General features: G+C 42.8%; 1 protein-coding gene across 1 annotated transcript; it reads left to right on the top strand.

Annotated features, from left to right (window-relative positions):
* The first annotated feature begins 893 nt into the window (after positions 1-893).
* On the top strand, positions 894-15,372 carry CRTAM (cytotoxic and regulatory T cell molecule). Its single transcript, XM_068171962.1, has 9 exons — positions 894-1,113; positions 4,774-4,926; positions 6,715-6,867; positions 7,040-7,171; positions 10,101-10,271; positions 10,705-11,430; positions 13,595-13,741; positions 14,406-14,489; positions 15,221-15,372. The coding sequence occupies exons 1-9, from the start codon at positions 1,065-1,067 to the stop codon at positions 15,370-15,372; spliced, it is 1,767 nt and encodes a 588-aa protein (XP_068028063.1). The 5' UTR covers positions 894-1,064.
* The last annotated feature ends 316 nt before the right edge of the window (positions 15,373-15,688 follow it).

The following is a 15,688-nucleotide window of genomic DNA, read 5'->3' as shown; positions in this document are numbered from 1 at the left end:
TGTGTTTTAAGCAGCCTTGCCACTTCCACGAGTGACATTTTTTTAATCCAAGGATTTAAAATGTGTTTTAAGCAGCCTTGCCACTTCCACGAGTGACATTTTTATAATCCAAGTATTTAAAATGGGTTTTAAGCAGCCTTTCCACTTCCACGAGTGGCATTTTTAATCCAAGGATTTAAAATGGGTTTTAAGTAGCCTTGCCACTTCCAAGACTCAAATTTTTAAAATCCAGGATTTAAAATGGGTTTTAAGCAGCCTTGCCACTTCCACGAGTGACATTTTTATAATCCAGGCATTTAAAATGGGTTTTAAGCAGCCTTGCCACTTCCACGGGTGGCATTTTTATAATCCAGGATTTAAAATGGGTTTTAAGCAGCCTTGCCACTTCCACGAGTGACATTTTTATAATCCAGACATTTAAAATGGGTTTTAAGCAGCCTTGCCACTTCCACGAGTGGCATTTATAATCCAGGCATTTAAAATGTGTTTTAAGCAGCCTTGCCACTTCCACGAGTGGCATTTTTAATCCAAGGATTTAAAATGGGTTTTTAAGCAGCTTTGCCACATCCTCCAAGTAAGTGCTGCCTTCCTGACCCTTGGGGAATGAAATCCCGGGGCATCACAGCAGCAGGGTGACCCCAAACCCACATTTCTCTGATTCTCACCTTCTCCCTCTCCGCGCATCCCTCCCCTGCTGAGCCAGGCGGGGCTGGAGCGGCGAAATTCGGAGTCCCCGATGATGCTGTCGCCCACGGAGGGACCCGTGAGGTCACCGATGTCTCAGCATCCGAGGAAACTCGAGGTGGGGGCAGAGGGAAGGGGCAGAGACCCCGGGGCTGTGAAGTCACCGTAAATGTGCTGAAAAGGGACCGGTGACAGCGGCAGCCCCGCAGAGGGAGGAAACCGAGCCCAGCTCAGCCCAGCTCAGCTCAGCTCAGCTCAGCCCAGCTCAGCCCAGCTCAGCTCAGCCCAGCTCAGCCCAGCCCAGCTCAGCCCAGCTCAGCTCAGCCCAGCTCAACCCAGCCCAGCTCAGCCCAGCTCAGCCCAGCTCAGCCCAGCTCAGCATGACCGTGCCCGGGGTGCTGCTCACCCTGCCGCTGCTCCTGCTGCGAGGTAAGCCCGGGGTTATCTCATCCCAGCCCTTCTTCCCAGTCCAGCTGGGAAAAGCATTCCCAGAGCTCCGGCACACCGGGCACAGGGCTGTGCTGGTGGTGTCTGGGTGACAAAACAGTGTCACCCCATTCCCAGCTTTGTCACCGGGTTTAGGAGTCAGTGAGCTCGCTGACTCCTAAACCCCGGATCAGTGAGACCCAGTTACTCCTGGCAGCTTGAGGTGACAAAGGTATCAAAAGATTCTGCCTAAAATTTGGGCAGAGGATCCAAACGGATGCTTGCTTTGCTCGGGTCAGAAATCCAAGTGTGCCTCTGTTGGTGCATTGGGTGAAGTCAGAGAGATTTAGGGAGAGCTTGCAAAGTCCTTTGTACAAGAAAAGCACTTCAGATGCTCAATCGTCTCACTCCTGCTAGAGAATGCAGTTATTCGGATCTCCTTTGTCTTCCGGGCACAGGAGTGTGACAGGTCCACGTCTGACTGTGCCAAACAGAGGATCCAAGAAGGATCTAACAGAGGATCCAGGGAAGGAAGCAGCAGGGCAGCAATCCATGACAGGATCCCTGCAGGCTTCACTCCTGACCTTTGCAGGAGAAATGGGTGCATGACCCTGGGGCTGCAGCAATATTCCTTCTCCCTCCTGGAACAGAAACCACTGCAGGGCTGTCGCTGACAATTTGCTGATTCTCAGTACAGCCCCTCTCCCCCGTTTTGCCCCAGACTCCTGCAGGATGAATTTGTAGCTGCTGCCTTGGCTTCCAGAATTAATTCAGCTCCATCCACAGGTCAGCAGCCAGGACAAAGCCAGCTCATTAAATGGGGTGATGGTGGATTACAGTCTCACAAATAACTCTGCACCAAAACTCATTAAATGGGGTGATGGTGGATTATAATCTCACAAATAACTGCACCAAAACCAGCTCATTAAATGGGGTGATGGTGGATTACAGTCTCACAAATAACTGCACCAAAACCAACTCATTAAATGGGGTGATGGTGGATTACAATCTCACAAATAACTGCACCAAAACCAGCTCATTAAATGGGGTGATGGTGGATTACAGTCTCACAAATAACTGCACCAAAACCAACTCATTAAATGGGGTGATGGTGGATTACAATCTCACAAATAACTGCACCAAAACCAGCTCATTAAATGGGGTGATGGTGGATTACAATCTCACTAATAACTGCACCAAAACCAACTCATTAAATGGGGTGATGGTGGATTACAGTCTCACAAATAACTCTGCACCAAAACTCATTAAATGGGGTGATGGTGGATTATAATCTCACTAATAATTGCACCAAAACCAACTCATTAAATGGGGTGGGTCGGTGGGTTAGAATCTCACAGAGAACTGCACCAAAATCATTAAATGGGATGATGGTGGATTACAATCTGAGAGATAACTCTGCACCAAAATCATTAAATGGGGTGGCTCTGTGGGTTACAGGCTCACAAATAACTGCACCAAAACTCATTAAATGGGGTGGCTCTGTGGGTTACAATCTCACAGATAACTGCACCAAACCTAACTCATTAAACAGAGTGATTGTGGGTTACAACCTCACAAATAACTGCACCAAGACCAGCTTATTAAATGGGGTGATGGTGGATTACAATATCACAAATAACTCTTCACCAAAATCATTAAATGGGGTGGCTCTGTGGGTTACAATCTCACAGATAAATGCACCAAAATCCTTAAATGGAGTGGCTGTGTGTCACAATATCACAGATAACTGCACCAAAATCATTAAATGGAGTGGCTGTGGGTTACAGGCTCACAGATAACTGCACCAAAATCATTAAATGGAGTGGCTGTGGGTTACAATATCATAGATAACTGCACCAAAATCATTAAATGGAGTGGCTGTGGGTTACAGGCTCACAGATAACTGCACCAAAATCATTAAATGGAGTGGCTGTGGGTTACAATATCATAGATAACTGCACCAAAATCATTAAATGGAGTGGCTGTGGGTTACAGGCTCACAGACAGCTCTGCACCCATGCTCTCAGTGCAAGTCTCAGTGCAAGGAGCTCTCAGTCACTTCCTGGGGGCTCCAAGAATAGCAACCAGAGTAGAACCACTCTGCTCAGGGCATCCTGCAATTTCCAGCGCCAGATTTCTGCCCTTTCTTGCCAGGAAGGTGGGTCTGGCACTTGATGGCAGAGTGGTTTTTCTGATTGGGCTCCACGTGGGACAAAAGCCTCCACACCTGGAGCTGCCATGGGGACACCTCCCACATTTAGTGACCACAGTGGCTGCAGAGCACAGCCCCTGAGCAGGGAAGAGTTGCCCTGTGAGTCATGCTCTGAATAAAACCCATTTTCCAGTGGTCTCCCATGGAAATTACCTTTCTGCCCCGGGTTGGAAAAGCAAGAAACACCCCCAGCTCTTCTTGCTCAGCCCCGCCACAGTCACCCCAAAGGTGTGATGTGCCAGACCCCACGCTGCTGGTGGTGACAGGAAACCATCACGGGGACAGAAATACCCGAGGGGCCGTGGAAAACCACACACAACCCCCAGCTGCCTCTAAACAACTCTCACCTCCTGTCACAGCTCCTCTCAAGGACGGGCACAGCCACAATCCCCATGGGCAGCTGCTGCCTTACAGGGAGACAAGGCTGATTCTAGAGGTACAAAAATCAGCTCCAGCAAAATTCCTGACAAAAAAAAAAAAAAAAAAAAAAAAAAAAAATCATTTCTGAGCGATTTAGAATTTTTAAGAATGTGAAAATCTTCCCCAAAGCCCAAAAAGATTCATTTCCCCAAACTGCAGTGGGAACTGGCAGCCGACAGCTACGTGGAAAATCAAATCAAAACACCCAAAACAGGAATGAAAACAAAACTCTCCTGCTGCCCATTTATTTAACTCCAAGCCAGGCACCAGTGTTAGCATTCTCCAGGGCATGGTTTTTTGTCTGGAGAAGGCAATTCATTCCAGGTCATCAAATATTTTCACCAAGTGTTTTACCTGCCTTAGAATGGCTGGAGAGAAAAAACACATTTTACTGCCCGCCTGTGAAATGAGCTGGGAGAAGAGAGAGTGAAATTTCATTTTAGTAACCTGTGCTAGGCCAGGTTTGGGCTTTTTTTTCAAAAGAAGTTTCATTTCTGAGTTTAAAAAGCCTCATTTTTAGAGGTGTTGGAAAATCATTCAGTCACACACTGAGCAAATCAGGTTCAACAGCTCCAGAATGGGACATAAAATCAGAGAATGGTTTGAGTTGGAAGGGACCTTAAATATTACTTAGTTATAATAATAGAAAAAGTGAAAATTGAATGTTTGTGTTTAAATACAAGGAGAGAGTGCACAAAATGTGTCTGCTTCAGTTCTTTATTAAACTAATAATAAAATAATGAAATACTTTCTAATAATGAAATATTTCCTTGTCTAAGAACTGGTTAATATTTAAATCAGGTCATGCTGGCAGGTAAAATCCCAAACCTTTGTCCCACAGTGACATCACAGCCTGTGATGACCTGTCCAATGACAATAATTTATTTCTATCCCTACAACCACACTGGCAATGTAGAAATATTCAAAAACCATTGCAAGAAAGGAAAATTAACACATTTCTCTGTGCAAAATATCACTGCTTTGCTTCGTGTCACAATTTCCCACTTGTTTTTCCCCCTGGTGCGTGGCAGGGGGGTTTCCAGGGGCTGCCAGTGACTCTGTGACTCTGAAGGAAGGAGAAAATCTAAATCTTCACTGCAACTTCAGCACCCCCAGCAACACCAACTTTACCCTGCAGTGGTCAAACCCTCAGGGCTTCACCATTTTCCTCAACACCCACCAGGGTAAGTGTGAAACCCCAGCGTGATGGCACTTCCCACCAGGGCTGGGGACACTGAGCTGTCCCTGCTGCTGTGACATCCACGTTCTCTGGACAGACAGACATCATTCTGTCTCTCAGGAGGAGCACAGAGAGGAGAAAACAATCTTTATCTCTGCTCCTCGGTTTTCCCCATGTGGAATGTGGTGTGGAGATTGTTCACCTGCAGTGATGGCTGGGTTGGATTCAGGTGAAGTTGTTTGGGGTCAGTGACCAATGGGACCCAGCTGTGGCTGGGACTCTCAGCAGAGTCACGAGTTTGAGTTAGGTAAGTAAGAAATAAATATATAGAATAAAATAGCATCTCTTTCAATAGTATATTAATGTAATATAGGATAGTTTTAATAAAGCTATCCTTCAGCCTTCTGATCTGGAGCAGACATCAGCATTTCTTCCCTGAATCAGGGTCCACCACATTTTTACTGGATGCCACCGGTTGTAGCTGGGTCCAGAGGATCCTGTCCCTTCCTGGTCACCAGAAATTGATGCCTTTTGGGGCTACCTAAAAAGAGGCCAGACAAAATTAAGGGAATAAAAGCATTTCTATTTATTGAAGGGTCTTCAGGTACATTTAGGGCAGACAAAACCCACCCAAAAATGGACTCATGGGTTTCACACTTTTATAAGTTTTGTCCATTTGCATATTGGGGGTGAATCTGCCAATTACAGCTTCAGCTAATGAAGTCATTTACCCCAAGTTTGCTCCCCCAACTCACTTTTGTTTCCATCTCTCTGGCCTGAGGCAGTGAGGTGTCCTTGATTGCCAGGCCTGGAGAGGAATTGTTGTGTCTGCCCCAAATGGGGAAGCAGCAGCTCACACTGGATGTGGAGTTTAGAGTTACACACTAAAGAACTGCAGGTTACAAATTGATGGAAAATAGAAAATCTGAAATCCTAAGTCACCAGCTCCTTCCCTTGGTGGGGTTTGAGCTGCAGCCCTTTCCTGGCAGAAGGGAAGTGGTGGTAAATCATTTGCTGAGGGATGGAAACCCCCTGCAGCCGAGCTCTCAGGGATGAGCTGGAGCTCCCAGCAGTGGCCAGAGGTCAGCACAGAACCCACTCTTGGCTTCAAGGACAGGAGGGGACGTTCCTGGCAGCCCTGACACTCTTCCACTCACAGGAATTCGGCGCAGTGCATCAGGAGGAGATTTTGGGGAAATAGCAATGATTTTGAAATGTGCTGGCAAAACCAAAGTTGCCATTTCTGCTTTTCCCCCTCCCATCTCTCCATCCTTCTCTCTCCTCCTCTTGGTCCAAATGCAGGACGAGGAGTGCCTTGGCCTTCCCCTTCTGCAGCTATTCAGCATTCCTTGTCAAATCCTTTCTGTTTTAATTATAAGAATGACTGGGATTTGCCCAAATTTCTGGCATTTCCTTCCAGCTCAGTATTTTGTCAAAACCTCAGCTAAAAAAAATTAAGATAAAAAGCAAAGTTTTGAGGTCTCTTTCCCCCTGATGATTGTACAAAGCCCCAGTTTCAGTTCAATTTAAGGGCAGAAAGTTTCATTTTCTGTGCTGCAATTGTGGGAAAAGTTCATGGACTTGTTGGGCTGACCCTGAGGGCTCCTGTAAATTATGCAGCAGGAGGAAAGAATTAAAGATTAGAAAGTCTAGCGAGAGAATGGAGAGTAGGAGATGCTTTCATTAGAAAAACTGAAACTTTAAAATGCCATAAAATGAAAACTCTCCTCATGCTTTGACTTCCTGTGCTGAGCCAACCCCCGTGGTGTGCTGGCTTTTCTGTTCCTTGCAGTTTTAAGAGACCAGAGGTACAAACTGCTCCATTATTCCAAGGATGAATTATCCATCCAGCTGTCCAACCTGACAGTGCAGGACGAAGGAATTTACAAGTGCTTCTACTACAGCAGGCACGTCCAAAACAAGAGCCAGAATGTTGAGATTTTGGGTAAGTTCCCTCACCTGGTTCTTTGTCCTTAGAGGAGCAGAACAGAGCCAGCTCCTCAAATCTACACCTGAATTTTCCCATCATTTTGCTTTTAGCTCAGTCCCCTCTGATAATGCTGATGAAAAGGAGTAGAAAATGCCCCAAAAACTGATCCTAAATCTTCCTGCTGCAGCTGCTCCTTCCCACCCCGTGCTGGAAGTCTCCCAGAATGAAGGAAGAGGCATCAAACTCTCCTGCTACACCCAGGGGGGCAGACCCCAGCCCCAGATTTCCTGGCTGCTGGACAACGGGATCGAGCTCCCAGGTAAGAGCTCAAAGACTCTTTGGGCACCAAAATTGGTTTTTATCAGTTTTGGGTGGTTTAAAGATGCTGGAGGGTGAAATATCAGCTGGGTCTGCCACTCATGGCTACAGCTCGGTGCAGGTCTGGGGAACAGTCAGCACGGAATTCCAGTGGAATAAAATAAACCCAAACCCCTGGAACTTCAGCATTAAATTCCACTGGGATAAAATAAACCCAAAATCCTGGGACCTCAGCACTGAATTCCAGTGGAATAAAAATCAACCCAAATCCCTGGAACCTCAAACCCTCTAAATTCTACAGGAATAAAATGAACCCAGAATCTCGGAATTTCAGCACTGAATTCCAGTGGAATAAAATAAACCCAAACCCCTGGAACCTCAGCACTGAATTCCAGTGGAATAAAAAAAAAAAAAATAAAAATAAAAAAAAAAACCTTGGAATTTCAGCACTGAATTCCAGTGGAATAAAATGAGCCTAAACCCCTGGAATTTCAAGCCCCATAAATTCTACAGGGACACAATGAACCCAGAATCTTGGAACTTCAGCACCAAATCCCAGTGGGATAAAACAATCCCAAAATCCTGGAATTTCAGCACTGAGTTCCACTGAGATAAAACGAACCCAAAATCCTGGAACCTCAGCTCTATATTTCAGTGGAATAAAATAACCCCAAACCCCTGGAATTTCAAACCCCATAAATTCTACAGGGACAAAATGAACCCAGAATCTTGGAACTTTAGCACCAAATCCCAGTGGAATAAAATAACCCCAAAATCCTGGAATTTCAGCACTACATTCCACAGGGATAAAATAAACCCAGAATTTTGGAACCTCAGCATTGAATTCCACGGGGATAAATTGAACCCAAAATCCTGGAACATCAGCACTGAATTCCAGTGGAATAAAATAAACCCAAACCCCTGGAATTTCAAACCCATACATTCCACAGGGATTAAATGAACCCAGAATCTTGGAAGTTGGGATAAAATTAATCCAGAATCTTGGAAACTCAGCACTAAATTCTAGTGGGATAAAATAACCCCACAATCCTGGAATTTCAGCATTAAATTCCACTGGGATAAAATGAACCAAAACCCTTGGAATTTCAGCACTGAATTGCAGTGGAATAAAATGAGCCCAAACCCCTGGAATTTCAGCATTAAATTCCACTGGGATAAAAATAAACCCAAAATCCTGGAACCTCAGCACTGAATTCCACTTATTTGGGATAATTCCACTTTATTTGGGCTAAAGCAGCCCCAAAATCCTGGAGACACGAATTTCAAAGCTCCAGCTGCCTTTTTTCTCCTTTAACCTGTCTGCTGCACAAATAACTGCCATTCTACCAGTGCTATAAATAACATTATTCTACAAATCTCTGCCCTCTCAGCTCCAGTGCACATCTGTATCAAAATGTGAGAAAAACACTCAGGGATGGCTTTTTCTTTCACACATCAACAAACTCTTACTTGTGTTTTGCATCATCCAGCAACATATTTAAAGCTGAACCTGTAACCTCCCCTGGCCCAAGACGGTTTCTTTTTAAATAAGAGCTCTAGAAAACAGCAGAGAATTGTGTTTTCTGGCCTGAAATTAAAGTTAATAATAAGAATAAATCAGGTTGGCAGATAAAACCTGGAGGTTTTCAATGCAAAAAAAAGGTGTTTTAGAGCAGTGCATGGTGGAAAAGCAGGTTTTCAAATCCTGCCTGTGTTTGGGAAGAGCTGGGCTGTGTGTGAGGGCCTGGGAATACCAGCTGGGAAGTCACAAAAAACTCAATATATCTCCCCTGATATTTTATCTCTGTCTCTCACAGTAGTTTTCTCTTCACGTTTGCATGAAGAGGTGGGAGACACAAATTTAATTGTTTGAAAGACAAGAAAGCATTGCCCTAATCCAGTATTTCTCCAAATTCTGTGTTCTTCTCCATTTTTTGAAGGCTTGGAGTAAATCTCCTTCCTCCCCCTTCCATTCCCAGCTTTAATCACTTCCTGCAAATATTTACACTAATCAGAAAATAGCTAATAAATCTTAATTACTGACAACACCAGGGCTCAGCAGGGGCAAAGCAGCTGTAATTACTGAGCTGCTGCTGACAAAGATGATTTCTGAAATCCTTTTGGAGCTCTTACCTGGCCCTGCTGGGGATGGAAAAGAGGGTTGAGAGATGCTGATCTGGAAAGGTTCATTTGGAAATGGGGAATTTCTTTCATTTAAGGGTAGCAGAGTAAGGGGAGCATCAAAAGCTCTGCATTCTAAACAGAAATATTTGTGCCCTTCAGGCAAACACCTGAAACACCTTCCCCTCCACCAGGGCTGTTCAAACACATCTCTGCTCACATCAAACACGACTTTATTTTTCCATATCATCAACATTACCTGGAGTAATCAGGTAATCAGTGGTACTGGGAATCCCACCAGACTCCTAACCCTTGCCTAATTCCTTGTGGCAAGGCAAGGAGCCCTGGTGTGTAAATTCCAAGAGCTGGAAAAGGGGAAGAGTCAAACCCGTGCTGTAGCAGCACTGTAGGATTTCAGTGTGGCCCTGTTCTTTTGAGAGTTTTAAAGTTTTTCTAAAAGTTCCTATGCCTTCTGATATTTGCGTATTTCAACTGAGTTTTCTCACACGTGTTCATGTAAATAATGATTGTTTTGCATTCTTCTTTGTGGGAGGAGAGAATTGATGGACTGTTGGTTTGCCCAGTGTGGTTGGAGAGGCGGCAATTCCATCCTCCAATCCACTGCCACTTTTGCTATTGTATATATACTGGAGTCAGAAAATAAAGTTGGCTTTTTAGGTTCTTTTGCTTTCCTTTTACATCTAGCCTGCTTCTGTGAGTTATTTCGTGTCGCAGTGTGACGTTTCAGGGTGATAGAAACACTTTTATTTATTTTATTTCATTTTTTTTTTCTCCCAACGGGTGTGCAGGTGACACCAGGCACCAGCTGGGAGCTGATGGGAAGACATGGAGCACAAGGAGCACACTGAGGATCCTCAGCTACAGCCCAAAAGTGACAGCCAGCTGCATCACCCAGCACCCTGCCCTCGGGGCACGGGGGCTGGTGGCATCTGTCCACCTCCAGGACCTCCCCAGCACGGGTACTGCAGCTCCTCCAGCTCTGCCTCTCCGATTTCACTGCCCTGAGATGCTGAAAATGATGCAGATGCACACAGAAGCGTGGGGTCTGCTTTTAAATGAGCAACCTGGGCCAAAAAAACAAAGGGTTTGGAGCTGTTCCTCAGTGGCAGAGCTGGGCAGCAGCACCTGCCCCAAGCTCTCCACAGCAAAGTGTTTCATTTTATTCCTCATTCCAGAGCAGCAAATACATTCTGAGGGCAGGAAAGCTGAGGGTGGGACTGGAAGTGAGACCCTTGATCAGACAGAAAAGCCAATAAACAATCCAGAGCATGGAGCAGGGCAGAAAACCCAAACAATCCAGAGCATGGAGCAGGGCAGGGTAGTTTTTCAAGGATCTGCTCGGTGGCAAAGCCTCTTGTGATTTTTGTAATTTTTTGTGGGGGGTTTCTTTAGGCTGCAAACAAGCAACCCGACTTTCAGAGGATGCACAAGTTCCCAGCCCTTCAGACAATCCAGCAGTTTCCAGTTCTCCAGAGAATCCAGCAGGTACCAGCCCCTCTGCATCCCCAGAGAATCCAGAAGTTTCCAGCCCCTCTGCATTCCCAAAAGATCCAGAAGTTTCCAGTCCCTCTGCATCCCCAGAGAATCCAGAAGTTTCCAGCCCCTCTGCATTCCCAAAAGATCCAGAAGTTTCCAGCCCCTCTGCATCCCCAGAGAATCCAGAAGTTTCCAGCCCCTCTGCATCCCCAGAGAATCCAGAAGTTTCTAGCTCTTCTACATCCCCAGAGAATCCAGAAGTTTCCAGCCCCTCTGCATCCCCAGAGAATCCAGAAGTTTCCAGCCCCTCTGCATCCCCAGAGAATCCAGAAGTTTCTAGCTCTTCTACATCCCCAGAGAATCCAGAAGTTTCCAGCCCCTCTGCATCCCCAGAGAATCCAGAAGTTTCCAGCCCCTCTGCATCCCCAGAGAATCCAGAAGTTTCTAGCTCTTCTACATCCCCAGAGAATCCAGAAGTTTCCAGCCCCTCTACATCCCCAGAGAATCCAGAAGTTTCCAGCCCCTCTGCATCCCCAGAGAATCCAGAAGTTTCTAGCTCTTCTGCATCCCCAAAAGATCCAGAAGTTTCCAGCTCAGTACCAACGACAGCCCAGCCATATCTCACAGATGTCACATCTAATGGTGAGTTTGGTCTCAGTCACCTGAATTTATCAAAGCTGAAATCACAATTACAGAAATGCTGCAGGGCACAGCGTTCCATCCCACGTGCCAGAGGAGTGTGGGACAGAGCGCAGCATTTCTTGCTTGTTCCCTCATTTTCCCAGCCAAAATCTCTCTCCTTGGAGGAGGAAGAACAGGAGCAGGGTGGAAGCCAGGCTTGGATGCTCCGGATGGGCTGCACTAGATGGCACTGTGCAACAACTCTTCACAGAATTTAGAGACTCACAGAATTCATAGAATGACCAGGTTGGAAGAGACCTTCAGGATCATCCAGTCCAACCCAGCCCCAACCCCTCAACCAAACCCCGGCACCCAGTGCCACATCCAGGCTTGTTTTAAACACACCCAGGGATGGGGACTCCACCACCTCCCTGGGCAGCCATTCCAGAACTTTATCACCCTTTCTGTAAAAAACCTTTTCCTGATATCCAGCCTAAATTTCCCTTGGTGCAGTTTGAGCCTGTGTCCTCTGGTTCTGTCAGTGCTGCCTGGAGAAAGAGCCCAACCCCAGCTGGCCACAGCCACCTTTCAGGGAGTTTAGAGAGTGACGAGGTCACCCCTGAGTCTCCTTTTCTCCAGGCTGAGCACCCCCAGCTCCCTCAGCCATTCCTCTTCATCCAGCCTGCACTTCCCAAACTCAGGAGTTTTTCTCAGCACAATCAAAACCTCCACAGGCCAAATAAATAACCCAAAACCCCACCAAGAGTTCTGCACCTGCTTAGCACGACAGGCCCTGCAGTGACAAATCAACTGCTGCTTTAGAAACGCCCAAACTCTTGGGTTTTATTGGTTTAAAAGTGATAGATCAGTGACTGCAAACAGCACAAAATGAATGTATCCTGATAAAGCCTGCTCTGATAAATCCAGGTACGTGTCAGGACAGCATCCATGGAGAGGGAGCCTCAATCTTTTATGGGGGGATGGAACCAGAGGGGCTTTCAGGTCCCTTCCAATCCAAACCACTCTGGAAGTCTGTGGCTCTTGCTGGGTGTGAAAAGGAAAGGGAAATTTCTTATGAATGCAAAGTTTTGGTACACGCAGCACACACCGTCCTTTCAGCACTGCAAATCAAAGTTAATGATTATATATGTCATTAACTATTCTGTATTATCAGTATATATGATATTATATATCATTACATATTATATATCGTTACCTATATTATATCCTAAAATGAAGTTCAAAACTTCATTATTTGCATTCATTAAGGTGAATTCTTCACATTTCATTGGGTGAATTCTTCTCCCCCACCATATCCATTGGGGCGAAACCATTCTTGTTAGAATTCCCAGGACACTCAAGAGCAATTATAATCATTATTATTGTTATTGCTGTTGTTGTTGTTGCTATTATATATCATTATATATTATATTATATATCGTTACCTATATTATATCCTAAAATGAGGTTCAAAACTTCATTATTTGCATTCATTAAGGTGAATTCTTCACATTTCATTGGGTGAATTCTTCTCTCCCACCATATCCATCGGGGCAAAACCATTCTTGTTAGAATTCCCAGGACACTCAACAGCAAATTCTAATTATTATTATTGTTATTGTTGTTGTTGTTATTATATATCATTATATATTATATTATATTGTATTGTATTATATTATATTATATTATATTATATTATATTATATTATATTATATTATATTATATTTATTATATTATATATCGTTACCTATATTATATCCTAAAATGAGGTTCCAAACTTCATTATTTGCATTCATTAAAGGGAATTCTTCACATTTCATTGGGTGAATTCTTCTCTCCCACCATATCCATCGTGGCGAAACCATTCTTGTTAGAATTCCCAGGACACTCAACAGCAATTATAATCATTATTATTGTTATTGTTGTTGTTGTTGTTGTTATTATATATCATTATATATTATATTATATATCGTTACCTATATTATATCCTAAAATGAGGTTCAAATCTTCATTATTTGCATTCATTAAGGTGAATTCTTCACATTTCATTGGGCGAATTCTTCTCTCCCACCATATCCATCGTGGCGAAACCATTCTTGTTAGAATTCCCAGGACACTCAACAGCAAATTATATATTATTCTTGTTATATATCAGTAACTAATGTGCACACCCCTGTGTTGCAGAGCGAGATCCCCCGTCCAGAGGACTCCTGAGGCAGCAGAGGAATCTCCTGCTGCCCGTGCTGGTGGCTGCTCTGGTTTTGGTGCTGCTCGTCATCGTCCTGCTCTTCGTGCAGAAGCTGAAGAAAGCCCACGGGGTGTGGAGGAGAGGTGAGGGCGGTAGCCGGGAGCCGTGATTCCGGCGCACCCCGAGCAGCTCAGGCTGCGAAATTCCCCTTTTGCAACTCTTCTGTCGGCATTTTTGTGCTCAAGGCAGAGGGTGAGGAGGAATAATGGGGGGAAAAAATGGCATTCTCGTAATTCAGAATCTCATTCTCGTAATTTTGTGGGGTTTAAATTAATTTATTTATTTAATTTTTAAAAATTTATAACATACCATATCATATTACATTATATTACATTATATTATTTATATTATATTATTTATATTATATTGTATTATATTATATTATATTATATTATATTATATTATATTATATTATATATTATATATTATATTATATTATATTATATCACATCCTATCATATAATATCATAATCATATTTATTATATTACATTTATTATATTACATTTATTATATTATATATTGTATATATCTATATATTATTGTATTTATATATTATTTATATATTATTATATATTATTTCTATTATATATAAAAACTAAATAATTAATGTTTTAATTTTTTAATTTTATTTAATTAAAATTAAATTATTCAACAATTCAGTTATTTAAATTAATATTTGTGGGTTTTTCCCACAGAAAATTTAATAATTTAATTATTTAAATTAATGTTCGTGGCTTTTTCCACAGAAAATGATGTTTCAGAGCAGACACTGGAGAGTTATAAATCCAGATCTAACGAAGACACTCCAAGCCATGAGAAGAATGGACAAGGTAAAAAAAGCTTTAATTAACATATTCTTGTAACTATGTTATTGGCCTAAATAATAATTAATTCTTGCTTTATTTAATTCTAATAAATAATTTTACAACAATATTCTATATAATAACATAATAGTATATAATATTATAATACTATTATGATAGTATTTATAATACTATTATGATACTATATACTATATATTATAATAGCAATTATAATAACGTTATAATAGTATTATAACAGTATAATATTATATATCATTATAATATTTCATTAATACTATAATATTTAATTATAATAAATAATCCTTGCTTTATTTAATTGCTGCTGACTGGCCAGAGCAGGTGGGAGCCATAAATAATGAATAAGAAATAACCAAATTTAAATAATAAAAAACAAATGGCAAATAAGAAATAAGACATAAGAAATAAGAAATGGCAAGTAATAAATAACAAATCACAAATAACAAATAACAAATAATAAATAATAAATAATTATAAATGGCAAGTAATAAATAGCAAATCACAAATATCAAATAGCAAATCATAAATAATAAATAACAAATAACAAATAACAAATAAATAATGAATGATAAATGATAAATTATAAATAATAAATAATAATTAATATATAATTATAAATGGAAAGTAATAAATAGCAAATCATAAATAATAAATAGCATGTAATAAATAGCAAATCATAAATAATAAATAACAAATAATAAATTTTTGTTGTGTTTTAGCTGGAAATGCCAAATCCAACATGCAATATGTAACAGAAGGACCTGTGGAACACCCTGAGAAGAATCCAGAAACCCCGGAGAAGAACCCAGGTGACAAAACCATGGCAAGAAGGGAGGAGATATTTCCATGTGGAAGGGAGACAGATGTGTAACGGTGGGACAGGGGCAGCAAACTGCAGTTTCCCCATGTTTGTATGCGAGTTTTCAGGGATCTTGACTTGAAGGAGCAGGAGGGACAGCGAGCTCCATCCCAAGGCACCTGGGGGTGCTTTTGGCACCCGGCAGGGTGGGGAGATGCTCCTGGAAACCTGGACGGAGCCACCTGGAACCCTCAGAGCGCTTCGCCAACCTCTGCCACGACCAGCTCATCACCCCCAGCAACACTCAGCGTCCTGGGCGGACATCCAGGCCCAAATTTAGATATTGATGATTGATTTTGTCACCTCCTCTGTGACCACAGGTGCTACG

This window comes from Anomalospiza imberbis, chromosome 24 (genome assembly GCF_031753505.1).
Source record: "Anomalospiza imberbis isolate Cuckoo-Finch-1a 21T00152 chromosome 24, ASM3175350v1, whole genome shotgun sequence".
Classification (NCBI taxonomy): Eukaryota; Metazoa; Chordata; class Aves; order Passeriformes; family Viduidae; genus Anomalospiza; species Anomalospiza imberbis.
The sequence above is the reverse complement of the archived record's forward strand: the minus strand, read 5'-3'. Positions and strand labels throughout refer to the sequence as shown.

What these genes read in the sequence shown, in the direction of transcription:
- CRTAM (XM_068171962.1), top strand. Translation starts at nt 1,065, where the DNA reads ATGACCGTGCCCGGGGTGCTGCTCACCCTGCCGCTGCTCCTGCTGCGA. An exon ending in CCACGGGGTGTGGAGGAGAG is followed by an intron (nt 13,742 to 14,405) that starts GTGAGGGCGGTA and finishes CTTTTTCCACAG; the next exon opens with AAAATGATGTTTCAGAGCAG. An exon ending in CCATGAGAAGAATGGACAAG is followed by an intron (nt 14,490 to 15,220) that starts GTAAAAAAAGCT and finishes GTTGTGTTTTAG; the next exon opens with CTGGAAATGCCAAATCCAAC.